At 48.7% G+C, this 16829-nt stretch overlaps 1 protein-coding gene across 5 annotated transcripts in view; it reads left to right on the top strand.

Moving 5' to 3' along the window:
• Positions 1-16829, top strand: part of DPF3 (double PHD fingers 3) — a 295203-nt gene that overhangs the window by 170689 nt on the left and 107685 nt on the right. For all 5 annotated transcript variants that reach the window (XR_009738805.1, XM_061429342.1, XM_061429343.1 and 2 more), the window contains exon 6: positions 2520-2598. Coding sequence is in view for 4 of the 5 variants with exons in the window: in XM_061429342.1 (XP_061285326.1) it covers positions 2520-2598 (79 nt within the window). In the remaining variant the exon portion in view is untranslated. The remainder of the gene's footprint in view (positions 1-2519; positions 2599-16829) is intronic.

Raw genomic sequence — 16829 nt, 5'->3', positions numbered from 1 at the left:
CCTGCATTGCAGGTGGATTCTTTACCATCGGATCCACCAGGGAAGCCCAGTATAATGCCAGATAATGCCAAGTGCTGTGACATGAAGCAGGATGGAAGGCATGCGTGAACATACATTGGTCAGGAGGGCTTCTCTGAGGAGGTGACATGTGAGCAAGACAAGTAGGATTCCGAGTTTCTAGGCTTGATATGTTGGAGGAGACTGGAAGAGTGCTTCCCTGATAGCTCAGTTAGTAGAGAATCTGCCTGCGATGCAGAAAACCCTGGTTCAATTCCTGGGTTGGGAAGATCCCCTGGAGAAGGGATAGGCTACTCACTCTAGTATTCTTGGGTTTCCCTGATGGCTCGGCTGGTAAAAAATCCACCTGCAATGTGGGAGACCTGGGTTTGATCCCTGGGTTGGGAAGATCCTCTGGAGAAGGGAAAGGCTACCCACTCCAGTATTCTGGCCTGGAGAATTCCACGGACTCTATAGTCCATGGGGTGGCAAAGAGTCTGACACAACTGAGCGACTGTCACATACATACATACCAGCCACTGCAGGCATCCCTGGCCTGTGTCCCCGATGCCCTGGAGCCACGATCCCTGTCTGCAGTTGAGGAAACTGAGGTGCAGGGAGAGAGCGAGAGCGTTATCAAGCCCTGGCTCTCGACGGGGGCCCCCTCCCTCCCGGGCTGCTCCCAGTTCTGGCTCCCCTCCTCTCCTCCCTGGCGGGCAGGAAGTATTTTTAGTCTCCCGAGCCCCCTCCCCGAGTCTGCCTTTGGCTCTGTCATTCTGCTTGACTTGCTTTCACCTGCTCCGAGGCGGCTGTGACAGGGCTGCGGGCTGCACACGTCAAGCTGTCCCCGGCTTCTCCGAGGGGACGTTGTTGGGGGGTGGGCGCGGGCAGCTGAGGGTGACCACCCTCAACGTGGGCAGGGGGGGAGGCCTGTCAGTGCCTGGGGGAGGGTGGCTGCCAGGGCCGCACAGCTCCCTCTTGGGGTCAACTCTGAGTAATGAGGGTGAGGGGAGGGGGCTGCTAGCTGGCGGGGTGTGCAGGGATGGTGGGGGGGCGGGAGGCCAGGCGGGAAAGCACCCTGGAGGGGAGGGGAGGAGGGAGGGGAGGAGGGAGGGGAGGAGGGAGGGGGAATTTTGTAATTTGTTTTGGAGAGAGACAACCAAGGAGGTGGTGGCCGCGGTAGCTTGGTGGGTGGTTGTTGATTGTGAACTGTGTGTGTTTGGGGAGAGGGTGTACATCATGCGACTGGGGTACAGGCCTTTCCGCTATGATGTCCCCAGGGAAAGTGTGTGTGTGTGTGTGTGTGTGTGTGTGTGTGAGAGAGAGAGAGAGAGAGCATCTCAGGCCTTTTGACTGTGAAGCCCCCCGGGACCACTTTTCCAGGCCAGGTCCCATTTGCTCTGCACACCAGGTGCTGCCATGTTTTATTTCTCTTCCACTGCGCCTTCCTGTCTCTGTCCCCAAAGACCCCAGCGGGCCCTTTCCCTGCTTGGGAGTTTAGTGCTACTCATTACCAGAAAATGACCCGGAGGAGGCTAGGGTGCTACCCACGTGACCGCTGTAGGACTCACAAAGGTCTAAAAATAAACCCTGCCATGTTCTCTTAGCCACTGTCCCAGGGCTGCCGAGCTGCCAGCTTTCTCTCTGGCTGCTCTTGTCAATCCTTGGAGGTGGAGCCCACCCCTCCATGCCGCCCCCCAACCTCCAGACGATGCTGGCCCTTTCTGGGAGATGCACACACGGTGGGGATGTCAAGAGTCCAGCCCCAGGAGACTTTGAGGTGTCAAGGTCTTGGCCACTGGCTGGAGACTGGAGGCAGACCACACAGGAAGGCCTCAGCAGATGCCCACCCCGTGGAGTAGGCTGAGCAAGTGGGGAGGGGAGTGCCCCACGGGCCTGGGCTCCTGCCCCAATTCTGGACCTGGCTCGCTCTTGAGAGACTTGAGGTGGAGGGGGTGTGAACACAGGAGTCTGGGGTGATAGTTGCACGCTCATGCTGCTTGCTCTCATTTCCCCACCATCTTGGCTGCCGAGGGGAGCAGGTTTGGCATCTGCGTGCGGTGTCAGCAAACCTGGGGGCTGAGGAGTTGGAGAAAGAGGTCCTGGGGGCAACAGTAGAGGATGGGAATTCGGACTGCCCAAGGCTCTGAAGTCAGACTGTCTTGAGTTTATGTCCTGGCTCAGCACTTAGTGACCAAGTGACCTTGGGTGAACTGCTTCACCTCTCTGTTGCCTCAGTCTTCTCATCTGCAAAATGGAGATAATAGTTGCACCTGCTTTTTGGAGTTGTGAGGATTTAATGAAGTGATACAAGTGAGTTCCTGAGTCATCTGGGCAAGTTACCTAGCCTCTCTGGGCCTCAGTTTCCTGGCCCATAAAGTGGGGTTGGTATAGGTACGAGTGGAGTATAAGGTTGAATGAGGAGATCCAGGTGAAGTGCTCAGGGCCTCACAGAACACACACTGGGGAACCACAGTGATTGTCAGCATAACAAGCACCCCGATATTCCCGTGTCTCCCCAGGCCCGTGGCTCCGCAGGTGGCAGGAGGAGGCATGACGCTGCCTCGCAGGAAGACCATGACAAGCCCTACGTCTGTGACAGTAAGTACAGTAGATGCCACCTTCCTGCTGGGGCCCCCACCATTCCCTGAGCTGCTCCAGCCCGGAGCTTGCTGGCTCCTCCTCTCGGGCCCAGACCTCAGCTTACCTGCCGGCTGCTACCTCACTGCAGTCACACCTGACCTCCTCTGGCCGCTCCCCCAGGCCTGGTGTTGCTGCAGGAGGGAGAAGCCAGCCTGGGGGGCCTCCCTGCCCTGTGCTCCTTTCCCTGAAGTGGCCTCCTTCGTGGCTTTCCTCTGGCTCCCTCTCTTTCACTCTCTCTGTCTCTGTAAGGCTCATCCTCTATTTCTTTTTCTGTTTCAGAGAATTACAAACAAAAACATAACTCAAAATCCTCCAACAGAGGTGCTTGGCTCCAGCGGCTTTTCATTTGTTTCCCTTTAATTTCCTCTCTCTCCTTTCTCTCTCTCTCCTGTCCTAGGTAAGGCAGGTTATGAATCTTTCTCTGACGATGACTTAGTTTAATAAATGGCCTGCGATCCATCTCCAGCCTTCCTCACTGGCTTCAGGAACATCTCTGGACAAGTGACTCCCCGGCTCCGGGGTTTAGGGTCTGCAGACAGAGCTGGGGAGGGACTGAGGAGGGCAGAGCTGTGGGAACAGTGGCAGCAGGTGGACCTTGGAGACCTGCAGCTTTTGGAGGGACTGCTGTCAGCCTGAGAGGGCTTTGTCTTTCTCACCCACCAGAGCACTGGGCGGTGGGTTTAGATCCTTGCCCTAGTTATCTCCTCACCAGATCGGGCACCATCTGCTCGCTCCATGGCAGGGGCGGCCCTTGAAACCGCCCTCCCTGACCATCTTCCCTTCCTGCCTTCTCTCTGAGGACGCAGAGCTCTGCCATGGGTGAGAAGAGACTGCGGTGGGACCACTGAGGCTGGGCTGGGCACAGTGGTCCCTCGGGCGCCCCACCCACCCTGCAGGGCACAGGCAGTGCATCGGGGGTGCTGCGTGTGTTTCCTCCCTCTTCGCTGGCCTCTTTTGATTTCCACAAGTTGTTCTGTGACTGGTGGGGTGACTGCTGGTTGGAGAACATTTTGCTAGAACTCAAACTCCATGACCCCCATTTGACTGTTTAGTGCACCGGGCAGATGACAGTCCTGAGACGAGTCCTCTCCATGCCCAGGGGACCCAGGTTCAGGATGAGGAGGGAGCAGGGCATGGGGGTCTGATGTCTCTTGGCAGTGCCGGGAAGTGCTTGCTTCCTTCTGGGTTTTGCTTCCTGGAAGGTGTTCAGTTTTGTTCTGACACATAAAAGCCCAAGCATGCTAGCCCCTCGGGAGACTGGTTCAGGGCTGGGAAGGGTGCTTCAGACGCCCCGGCAGCAGGCTTTCCCGCTGTGTCTAGCTGGAGCAGCCCAGCTATCAAGAATGCCAAGAGCTGCTTAGGAGCTGGGACATTGCAGCTCTTTTAAAAGCCTGCATTTTCTTAGGTGATTTTCTGCCCCCACAGACAGTGGGATTACCTTTTGCTCTGTCTCTCCAGCTCTCATCAGGTTCCCAGCCCATAATAATCCCAGACACACCCGTGCACCCCTTTCCATCCTCCCCTCGGTTCCTGTCTTCGCTCCTTTGTCTCCGAGGTCTGCCTCCCTAGCGTTAAATCCAGGATGTGCCCTTTGTGGGTGTCCCCACCTGGCCTGCCTCACACCCTCTCCCCCAGCTTCTGTGGCTTTGTTTAGGGGCTCTCATTGCCATTTGCGGGTTCTCCTTCCCCTCCCCGTGGGGTCTCTTCCTCCTCCTGTGTTCCCTGTGGTGCTTGGGAGGCCTGATTACAGGCTTTCTGGAAGTCTCTGCAGTTGGTTGTGCCTACACAGGGCTCCCTTTTCCTCCCTCGATGGAACAAGGTCCGCAGTGAACTGCCCTTCTCTAGTCTGGCTCTCTTAGGAAACTGTGGCAGCTCAGTGATTAATAGACTTTATTTTTATCTGGTGCCCTTCAGACATGTGATCCTTTGGGATAGGAATGACCTTTGGAGAGGTCGCAAGGCCCACCTCCCACCCCTGATCTGAGCAGGGAATGCTTTTAATAATCTCTAATGCATCCTAAGTAGAGAGGTGTCTGGTCAACTCCTCGAATGTCCCCAGGGATGGTGTTACCATAAGCTGCCCTTTCTTCCATGATTCCAACTGTGCTTTGAATGATTGTTTTTTTCCCTTAATAGGAGCTGAATTTTTTCTTTCCTACAGGCCCGCTTAGCTTTGTGCATCTTTTCCCAACCAATAGGCACATTCAGCATTTCATCTGTACTGGAGGCCCTCTTCACATCTCCTTGTATTCTTGGTTTACCTAGGAATACATCGCATAATTTCTGTGCTGCCCTGCTCTGAATCCCCTTCCAGGTTTAATTTAAACTCAGTACTCTCATTGAAAGTAGTACCAAGGCCAGGTGGTTCAAAGAGTAACAGACACATTTCCTTGTTTATTTTACACATTGGCTCTTACCACCACCTGCATCTGTAGAGAGCAGAAGTAATTGGCCACCCTCTCGCACTGTGCACCGTCTCAACCATTTCCCACTTGGTGCCTGTCCTGACCCCCGGGCTAATGCCTCTCCAGGTGTGTGCTCTTTTCTACTTATGCATTTGATTATTCCTGCTTCCATAAATCACTCTGCATTCAGCCCTATTGAGTTTCCATAAAGAGATACAATAATATGTGACTTCAATATACAAGATTCAATAAAGGCAAATTTAAAGACAGTGCCCAGTAGTTAAATTTCATTCTTCACAGATTCGCAATCCCTGCCATTTTTGTATTGTGTGTGGTTTGATTTGCATAATCCCCACTGCATATTTTGAGTTATTTATAAAAATATTAGGCCACCTTGGACCCCACCGCCTCTTCTCAGGTTTCTGTGGAGTCCTTGTAGCTAGTTTTTTTCAGGTGTGATTGTATTTAACCCTTCCTGGTGTCTATTCCTATACAGTCATCCTGCTCTGTTCTCGGTCCAAGGTTCCCTTTCAAGATGAGTGGTTGAAATATTATCTTACCTGCTAACTTGGGTGATGGATAGTTTACTTGTTACCTTTCACTCAGTCCTTGAATTTATTCCATCTCAGGGAAATATTCAATCATCTAAACATAATTTATTTTTTACCCAATCCTTCATTTTCCAGCAAGTAACCAATCTCTATTAATTATCCTGAAAGTCTACCCAGCTTCAGGATTATAGCTCTGTTTCTTCCCTTTTAATCTCTTGCTGAAGGGGAGAGAGTGTTCAATCTCTTCAAGTAAAGTACCTGCACAAGACTTTGTAGGAAAGGCTATCGGTGTCGGTCAGAGTGTGGGCCTGGGCGACCTGTGCAAAGATATCTGAGATGTTATTAAACCTGCATCTTTTGAGAGCTTCTCAGGGGATACTTAGGAATACTGGGAATGATTCTTCTACTTCATTCAGATCCGAAGGCTTCTGGCCTGTGACTGATCAGCGCTTTTATTATTCCCTGCTTTTCGCATCTGAACGTTCTGGAGGCTCCAAGAATTCTCCAGGCAGAGTGTCACTGGCTTGCATTTCTGTTTTAGTTCTTCTCTTTAGAATCTTTCCTGTTCTTTCAACATTGTTATAAAACTCAGTAGTCTAATATAAAATTCAGCAACCCAGCAGTTGACTTTAATTTACTCAATAGCTTTAAATCCCAGTAATATAATTTACTCCCTTTTATAGGTGGGATGGTGACAGAGGATAGATCTGTGCGAGAAATCTTGGGTTTGAGCCACTAGAGTATTTTAAAGATCATTTCAGGCATTTGCCACTTTGTTTCCTAACTGTTCCCAGCTCTGGATTTTCTCTTTTCATGACTACAGCAGACTCCTGCTGAGAGACTCACTTTCCCATTTTCTCGGGGCTTCCCTGATGGCTCAGTCAATAAAGAATCTGCCTGCAATGCAGGAGACCTTGGTTCGATTCTGGGTTGGGAAGATCCCCTGGAGAAGGGATAGGCTACCCACTCCAGTATTCTTGGGCTTCCTTCATGGGTCAGCTGGAAAAGAATCCGCCTGCAATGCGCAAGACCTGAGTTTGATCCCTGGGTTGGGAAGAGCCCCTGGAGAAGGGAAAGGCTACCCACTCCAGTATTCTGGCCTGGAGAATTCCATGGACTGTATAGTCCATGGGTCACAAAGAGTTGAACATAACTGAGCGACTTTCACTTTCACATGTTCAAGGAGCATCATGGGAAAGAAGATGGTGGTGGTGGGATGATGTTTAGGAAGAGGGAGAATATTTGTCTCTAAGTTTCAGTCATTTAGGGAGGAACAATGCACCCATTTGCCCTTCTGTGGGGCACAATAGAAGTGATTTGTGAAGTTATTATTTTCTTTCTCTGTTTTTAAAAAAATTAAAAAAAAAGTTAATTTAAATTTAATTACATTGTAGGAAAAACACTTAGCCTGAGACCTACCCTCTTAAATTTTTAAGTGAACATTATAGGCTGTTGAATAGGGGCACATCGTCATACAGCAGGTCTTTAGAGCTTGCTCGTCTTGCTTGATGGAAACTTTATACTCGTTAGTTAGCTATTTCCTATCACCCATTCCCCACCATCCCCTGGCACTGCCATTCCAGTCTTTGATGCTATGGATTTGACTACTTTCGATAACTCATACAGGTAGAATCATGCCATACCTGTCTTTCTGTGTGGTGCTGTGCTTAATTGCTCAGTCATGTCTGACTCTGTGACCCAATGGACTGTAGCCTGCCAGGCTCCACTGTCCGTGGGGATTCTCCAGGCAAGAATACTGGAGTGGGTTGCCATGCCCTCCTCCAGGGGATCTTCCCGACCCAGGGATGGAACCCAGGTCTCCCACATTGTGGGCAGATTCTTTACCATCTGAGCCATCAGGGAAGCCCATTTGTCTCTCTAGAACTGGCTTATTTTGTTTAGCACAGTGTTCTTAAGGTTCATCTATGTTATTATATATTGAATAATGCAATATTCCTTTTAAAGGATGACTAGTGTTCCATTCGGAGAAGGCAATGGCACCCCACTCCAGTACTCTTGCCTGGAAAATCCCATGGACGGAGGAGCCTGGTAGGCTCTAGTCCATGGGGTCGCTAAGAGTCGGGCACTACTGGGCAACTTCCCTTTCACTTTTCACTTTCATGCATTGGAGAAGGAAATGGCAACCCACTCCAGTATTCTTGCCTGGAGAATCCCAGGGACAGAGGAGTCTAGTGGGCTGCTGTCTGTGGGGTCGCACAGAGTCGGACACGACGGAAGCGACTTAGCAGCAGCAGCAGCAGCAGTGCTCCATTGTGTGTGTGTGCCACATTTCTGTATCCATTCATTCACTGATGGACATTTAGGTTGCTTCCACATATTGGCTACTGAGAAAAATGCTGCAAACCTCAGAGTACTAATATCTCTTTGAGATATTGATTTCAACTCTTTTGGATAAATATCCAGATGTGGGACAGCTGGATCATATGGTAGTTCTACTTTTAATTTTTAAAGGAATCTCTGTACTGTTTTCCACAGCAGCTGCACCATTTGGCATTCCCACCAACAGTGCACAAGGGCTCCGACTTCCCCACATTCTCACCAACACTTGTCTTTTGCTCCCAGCCTTTTCTGATTATGGTGATAGCATCTGCTAATGGGTACTTATGTGTGCAGAGCACGGTGCTAAGCATTTTATATACATTGCTTCTATAAATCCCAGCGCCAACCTTGAGAGACAGGGACAATTGAGCTCACTTTACCGAAAAGAAACAGGCTCAGAGAGGTGAGGGGACTTATCCAAGGTCACACAGCTAGTTAATGCTAAACCTGGGGTGTGAATCCTGTTTCTCCAGCTCCAGAACGGACACACCCCAAGACATCTTCGCACAGACTGCTGGCTAATATGCCCTCATCCACACTGATAGAGAATTTGGTTCTGTGTGGCTCACTGCAAACTGTGGAAAATTCTTAAAGAGGTGGGAATACCAGACCACTGCACCTGTCTCCTGAGAAGCCTTTATGTAGGACAAGAAGCAACAGTTATAACCAGACATGGAACAACGGACTGGTTCCAAATTGGGAAAGGAGTACGTGAAGGCTGTATATTGTCACCCTGCATATTTAACTTATATGCAGAGTACATCATGCAAAATGCCGGGCTGGATGAAGCACAAGCTGGAATCAAGATTGCAGGGAGAAATATCAACAACCTCAGATATACAGATGATACTACTATACAGGCAGACAGCAAAGAGGAACAAAAGAGCCCCTTGATGAGAGTGAAAAAGCTGGTTTGAAACTCAACATTCAAAAAATGAAGATCATGGCATCCAGTCCCAGCACTTCATGGCAAATAGATGGGGGAAAAAAAAAAATGGAAACAGTGACAGATTTTATTTTCCTATTTTCCTAGGCTCCAAAAATCACTGCAGACAGTGACTGCAGTTATGAAATTAAAAGGCGCTTGCTCCTTGGAAGGAGAGCTATGACAAATCTAGACAGTGTATTAAAAAGCAGAAACATCACTTTGCCGACTAAAGTTTGTATAGTCAAAGCTAGGTTTTTTCCAGTAGTCAGGTATGGATGTGAGAGTTGAACCATAAAGAAGGCTGAACGCTGAAGAATTGATGCTTTCAAATTGTGGTGCTGGAGAAGATTCTTAAGAGTCGTTTGAAGTGCAAGAGATCAAACCAGTCAATCCTAAAGGAAACCAATCCTGAATATTCATAGGCAGAACTGATGCTGAAGCTCCAATACTTTGGCCACCTGATGCAAAGAGCTAACTCATTGGAAAAGACCCTGATGCTGGGGAAGATTGAAGACAAAAGAAGACAGGGGCAGCAGAGGATGAGATGGTTAGACAGCTTCATCAACTCAATGGACATGAATTTGAGCAAGCTCCAGGAGATGGTGAAGGACGGGGAGCCTTGGTGTGCTGCGTTCCATGGGGTGGCAAAGATTTGGACGTGACTTAATGACTACACAACAGCAATAACAAATATGTCCTGCTGCACACCGAAAGAGACGTGGGTTCTCCTGAAAGCTGAGGAAACAACATGCCTTAACGATAAATGAATGAGCAAGCACATTCTATTTATGAGGTGAAGCCCTGTCCACTGTTGACAGCCGGCTTCCCGGTGTCAGGTTGGCAAGCTGGAATCAGGTAGTAATTATAGCTGAAGTGGAATGGAATAGTTTACATAATTTTGAGCCTTTTCAATTTAAATCTATTAAAATCATTCTACCTCCCACCCCTAACTGGGTTATTAGGATAGATTAGTGACAGAAGGCACACAGATGTGATGGAAGCCCTCCTGGGAACTTGACTCACCTCTGAGTCTTGTCAGTCTCAACTCGGTCTCCATATGAGCAAGAACTTTGTCCCCTACCGCCCTCACCCCACTGAAGTGTAGTTTTGATTGTGTGGTGCATAACTTCACTGTGTTGCCTCCCTTCTAGAAACCTGGTGGGCTTGTAACTCTGTCCAGTTCGGCCAGTGTCAGAATAGGGCCTGGGTCTTCCAGGTGATAGACCCCAGGGAGCATGTTTGGGACAAAAAGCAGGATCTGGGGGTAGACCCCCTTGATCTACCTTGATTCCACCCCTCAAGTGGCTATGACACCACTTTTCTCATTTGTCAATGATGGGGAACTCCTTTTTTTTTTTCTTTTGAAAATTTTTTGTATTCACTTTTGCTGTACTGGGTCTTCATTACTTTGCACGGGCATTCTCTAGTTGCAGTGAGCAGGGGCTGTGGAGCCCAGGCTGTTCATCGAAGTGGCTTCTCTCGTTGTGGAGCACGGGCTTTAGGGTGCTCAGGCTTCTGCAGTTGTGGCTCCCAGGCTCCAGAGCACAGACCTAATAGTTGTGGTGCAGGTTTCATTGCTCCGTGGCATGTGGGATCTTCCTGGATCAGGGATTGAACCTGTACCTCCTGAGTTGGCAGGATGATTCTTCACTACGCAGCCACCAGGGAAGCCCTGGGAGCTCCTTTTGTAAAAAAAAATTGTCTGCGCTGGATCTCAGTTGTGGCATGCGTGATCTAGTTCCCTGACCAGGGATCAGACCTGGGCCCCCTGCATTGGACGTGCGGAATCTTAAGCACTAAACCGCCGCAGAAGCCCCAGCTCCTTTCTTGAGTCTCTAGACCTCCTTAGTCAGTTGCCTTTCCCCCATCATGCGCTCCTTTCTTCCCAGGCTTAATAGCGAGGCTCTTTCCCTGGGACATAGTATGTTGGGGTATGGGACATTAGGAGACCGACATGCGGGGGCCTAGAGCAGCCCCAGCTGCTCCCACAGTTTCAGAAACTTTACTTGACTTTGTGCGTGTGTGTGTGCGTGCTCAGTCGCTTCAGTTGTGTCTGACTCTTTGTGACCCTATGGACCACAGCCAGCCAGGCTCCTCTGTCCATGCGATTCTCTAGGCAAGAATACTGGAGTGGGTTGCCGTGTGCTCCTCCAGGGCTGCTTGACCTCAGCCTCCTTAAAAATCACTGCCGTTTCCCCTCGTACCTGAGTGCACAGGAAGAATCAGATGACCACTGCAGTCTTATTAAAAATTTTCTGAGGGCATTAAGGCCCCACATTCTCTAAGGCTCACATGCTTCTAGCTTCGAGCTGCAGCAGAAAAGCCAATAATGTGGGCTTCAGGCTGGCTGCCCTTGTCGCTGGAGGGAAGCCGGGCTCATCACTCAGTTGTTGCGGATATTATCTCGCAGGTCCTTGTGTGGGGTGCGGCGGGGGAGGGGTGGGACAGGCTCCATGCCCCAGAAACGTGATTTGTGGAGCAGGGCCTACGGCATGGGATTGATCCCTAGAGACCCTGTGCATTTGTTCCTGCAAAGCTGGGATTGTTTAAATATTTAAGTGTCCTCGCATCATGGACTCAGGTTGCAGGTTGTCACAGCAGGGCTGGTCAGAGACAGGGCTGGGGAGTGATTGAAGTTTCTCATTCATGCCCTCAGACCTTCTCACTCTCTCAAGAACCGTGTCCTTGATCACCAAACCTACGGTTGCCTTGCCTGTAACCCACACCCTCTTTTTATTTTATTGAAGTATAAATAGTTGATTTACAGTATTGTGTTAGTTTCAAATGTACAGCAAAGTGACTCGATTATATGTACATGTGTTTTATATATTTATGTATCCTATATATTCTCTTTTCAGTTGTTTTCACTATAGGTTATTACAAGATATTGAATATAGTTCCCTATGCATGAGCGCTAAGTCGCTTCTGTGTCCTACTCTTTGGGATGCTATGGGCTGTAGCCTGCCAGGCTCCTCTGTCCATGGGATTCTCCAGGCAAGAACACTGGAGTGAGTTGCCATGCCCTCCTCTAGGGGCTCTTCCTGACTCAGGGATTGAACCCCCGTCTCTTATGTCTCCTACGTTGGCAAGTGGGTTCTTTACCACGAGCACCACCTGGGAAGCCCAGTAGTTACCTGTGCTAAATAGTGAATCCTGCTGTTTTGTCTGTTTTGTGTATGGTACTGTGCATCTGTTAATCCTGTACTCCTCCTATTTTATCCCTCCCCTCTTCCCCTTTGGTAACCTTAAGTTTGTTTTATACCTATATGCAAGCCCTTTGTATTACTTTGTCATCCAGTTAGAAATAGCATACGTTTATTGTGGAAAAATCAGAAGTTACAAATAAGCATAAAGGGAAAACTAAAAATCACCCATAATCTTACTCTTCAGAGATAACTTGAATTTTATTTCGTTGTATCCTGTTTTAGGGTTCTCTTTATGGTCTCCATCTACTACACCCTCTCTCCCCTGTAAATAATATGTACCGCGTTAACCCACCCCCACTCAACAACACACATAGACCATCCTTCCATGTCAATAGGGACATTTTTATGACAACATTTCAGGGCCATATGGTGTTCCATGATATGGCCATGTCCCAGTTTGCCCAATCATTGTTTCACTTATGGGATGTTTGGACCAAAACTTGTCTGTGATTAGAAACAGTCTTGCAGCTCTATCTTTGCATAACGCTTTTATTTTTCCCAGAAGCAGAACTGTGGGGTCAAAGGGCCTGGTGCACAGCCTTTTGATTTCTCTTATTTCAAGTCCTGGTTGGGGCTCAGGGAAGTGGGTTAGCAAGAGCTGCACGAAGAAGGAGGTGTGCTGACTTTGGTGTGAGAAGCCTGAGGTCAGACTGTGGCCCTGCCGCTTGTTAGCTTGTTATCCAGAATTTTTCAAGAAAATCATCTTGCTGCTGGGAGTGTCCATTGTCCCGAGGTGTGAACCGGGGATGGATGCGGTTGAGAAAGCTGCCTGTGATAATGTCTATAAAAATGCTTGCACATGCATGGTATGTGCTTAATGACTGTTTCTTCCACCTTTGCCTTTTCCTCATTTCCTCTGTCTCCAGTGTTGTTGGCAAGAGAAGGCTGCTGTCACAGGAGGAGAGAACACAGGCAGTTTTCTTTGAGTAGAAAGACAGTGAGCACCATAGGAATCCAGGGGAGGGCATGGCCAGGGCCAGGGACTGAGGTGGCAGAGGGTGCTTCCCTAGGATGCCACACAGGTCCTTGGTGAGGGTATGCTGAATTGACTGAGGTCTCCAGGGATGGAGGGGTATGTGGGAGTCAGCAGGGAGGTAGTAATAGTAAAGGCAAAAGTCTGCTGATTTATATTATGGGCCTGGAATGTTCCATCGGTTTCATCTATCCTAATTCTTTTTTTTCATATTTAAATAAAATATTTTAAAAATATTTATTTACTTTTTGTTGCTATGCCAGAGCTTTCTCTAATTGCAGCAAGCCGGGGCTACTAGCTGCGGTGCACGGGCTTCTCGCTGCGGTGACTTCTCTTGTTGCAGAGCACAGGATCTCGATGGCACAGCTTCAGTAGTTTCGGCTCACAGGTTCTAGAGGGCGGCTTCAGGGTGCATGGTGTATGGGCTTAGCTGCTCTGCAGCATGTAGGATCTTAGTTCCCGAATCAGGAATTGAACCCGCGTCACCTGCAATTGGCAGGTGGATTCTTAACCACTGGACCCCCAGGGAAGTCCCATCTATATTAATTCTTTAATCCTTGAGAAAGTACTGGGAGATAGATGGTGTGATCATCTCCATCCTACAGATAAGGATTCTGAGGAGGAGAGGGTTTTTTTTTAACTTTTCTGAGGTTACACAGTGAGTAACCGGCAGAGCCAAGATGTGATCCCAGTGGGCAGTCTCTGTCCTCTGTGATCTCGCTATCCCCCACTGGTACTCACCTCCTCCTGGAGTCTGCCTTGCCTTATATCTCCCTCTGCACAGGCTGCCTCTCACATCGCATGATAACAGTTTGTCTCTTTGTCCATTCTTCCAGCTGGACGGTGAGCCTCTGAGAGGGGCTGTGTCATATGCAACTTGCATCCCAGACCCAGCCCAGTGGTTGCTCCCAAAATGTTGATGAATGTGGGTTGCACACACCAGGATAGAAGATAGACCAGCGTGGCTGGCACAGAGTGTTTGGGGAGGGAGATTGGGAGGTACAGGGTTGGATAAGGATGCTTGAAACACCAGGCGGAAGTGCTTAGAGTTTGGCCTGTATGTCCATGGTCAGTTGTGGATGGTCCTGGAGACATCTCTGGAACGGTTCATCTCTAGGGTTAGGTGTTCAGGGAAGAGAGCCCAAAGCCTGTGGCTAACAGGAGCCTCTTCTGGGAAGGAGAAGACATGAAGTCTGGATGGTGGTGACAACAGGAACAAAATGGATGGGGCAGACAGGCGAGCCTTTATGAAAAAGAAACTCGCAGAACTTGGCAGAGGACAGACAGGGTGTAGGGTGCGAGAGAGGGGGAGGTGGCAGGAATAACTCTTGAAGTCTTGAGCCTGAGTAGTGGAGACACGAGGGAGGGTTAACTGCAATATTCTAGAGGAGGAGGAGGTAACGTGGCAGGATATCCAGGCAGGGATGTCTCATAGATGCTAATGAACACGTGTTTCCCCAGAGTTAGTGAGGGACTTATACTGATGTCATGGGTGGATGGGAGCCTGCTTCAGGTAAGGTTCATTGAGACGTACTCGGTAGGTTGGGTCTCACAAATAAAGCATGTGAGGAAGCATTTAGGTCAGATATTCACCCAGATATCCCATAAGAGAGGACACTGGCCAGATTCCCAAATGTTTGGGGGCTGCCACACTTTAAGATATTGCATCTGATTTTTTTTTTAACCTTTCTATGTTTATCTTTCTCAGAACTGTGGATGGTTATATTTATTATTGAAATTATTTGCAATGAAGATTAAAAAAAGAATGATATTTTACTCTTTAAGTTAATCGTTGTTGCTGTTTAGTTGCTAACTTGTGTTCGACTCTTTTGCGACCCTACAAACTGTAGCCCACCAGGCTCCTCTGTCCATGGGATTCTCCAGGCCAGAATACTAGAGTGGGTAGCCATGCCCTTCTCCAGGGGATCTTCCCAACCCAGGGAGTGAAATCGTGTCTCCTGCATTGGCAGGCAGATTCTTTACCACTGAGCCACCAGGGAAGCTAAGGATGGGCTAATGTATGATTCACTAGAATAAAGAATCAAAGGCAGCATCTCTATAAGGTCCTAAGAAGATGGCTCTTGAATCAGAAGCCCAGGATTTGCATCTTTACTACGACATAACCTAGCCATGACCTTGGGCAAATCATGAAAACCTCTTTGTGCCTGAGTTTCTTTTTCTGTCAAGTGAGGACAATAAGATTGACTTTAGAGTGTTTTCAAGAGGGTAAAATGAGACTGTTATGTGTGAAAACCATTAGTTCACTGCCTGGTTCATAAATACGCTCAATAAATATTTATTTTTTGTACTAGGTCAAGAAAGGGTACTTATTTCACACTTAGGCTGAGTCCCCAGTTGTGTTCTGTGCTCTGGCTGCTGGAGTTGTGATGGTCCAGGGAAGCATTCTGATAGAGCTAAATTCATGATCAGAAATGGCTAGTGTTTAGTGAACATTTGCTGTGTGCCAGGCAGTGTGCTAAGTACTTTAAAGGACAGACTCATTCAGTTCTGGTAAAGGATCTGCCTGCAATGTGGGAGACCTGGGTTCAATCCCTGGTTTGGGTAGATCCCCTGGAGAAGGGAACAGTGGCTACCCACTCCAGTATTCTGGCCTCGAGAATTCCATAGACTCTATAGTCCATGGGGTCACAAAGGGTCGGACACGACTGAACGACTTTCACTTTCTTTCACTTTCATTCAGTTCTGACAATATCCATATGAGGTATAAAACTATTGTTATCTCTATTTTATAGTCAAACAAACTGAGGTTTGGAGAGATTAAGTAACTTGCCCAAGGTCATACCGGAGAAGGCAATGGCACCCTACTCCAGTACTCTTGCCTGGAAAATCCCATGGATGGAGGAGCCTGGTAGGCTGCAGTCCATGGGGTCGCTAAGAGTCTGACACGACTGAGTGACTTCACTTTCACTTTTCACTTTAATGCATTGGAGAAGGAAATGGCAACCCACTCTAGTGTTCTCGCCTAGAGAATCCCAGGGACGTGGGAGCCTGGTGGGCTGCCGTCTATGGGGTCGCACAGAGTCGGACACGACTGAAGTGACTTAGCAGCAAGGTCATACAGCCAATTAACTGGCATAGGACGACTCACCTCAGAGTTCACCAGAATTATGTTACCCTGCTTCTCAACAGTGTAATAAAGAGTTCCACCAACACATTTAATGCTTTGGTGTGGGGAGTTTCTGCATTTCTCTGCTGGGGATACAGAATCAGGTTATAGAGTATTTTGAAATGGAAGCCCTGTTGCTTATCTCCGTTCTTCTTGTATTTTATTTTGTTAAACCTGTAGCCACATTCACATACAGTAAATTCCTCAAATATGCAGAACGTTCTCCTTTGATGCAGACACAGGACTTGTGGATCACTGGCATTTGGTAGATCCTGGCTCTGGGCTCTCTCCTAATACGTGGGTCAGTGCAGGCCCTGGGAAATATGGCTCTGAAAAATCCAGATGTTACACCCTACCCCTCCTCCAGACCCTTGTGTTTCTGTCCAGAAGAGTTCAGCTTAAAGTAAGTGCCAAGGGTGGCCTGAAAGAAACATGAGGCCACAGAGAGGCCTCTGCCGATCTGGCTTGGTGGGGTGGGGAGGGGCGGAGGCAGCTGCTGGGTGGATCCTGTTGCTGGGAACCTACGTCATTTTTTTGTCACAGTTGAGGGAGTCATTGCTGTTGGAGGACCCAGAGGACCCAGAGAAACAAAGAGATGTGCAGTGTTAGAATGGGAAGACTCAGAGATGGTCGGAGGCAACTGCCATGTTTTACAAATA

The sequence above is a fragment of the Bos javanicus genome, chromosome 10 (genome assembly GCF_032452875.1).
Source record: "Bos javanicus breed banteng chromosome 10, ARS-OSU_banteng_1.0, whole genome shotgun sequence".
Classification (NCBI taxonomy): Eukaryota; Metazoa; Chordata; class Mammalia; order Artiodactyla; family Bovidae; genus Bos; species Bos javanicus.
Note: the sequence above shows the minus strand (reverse complement) of the source record. Positions and strands in the feature narration are given on the sequence as shown.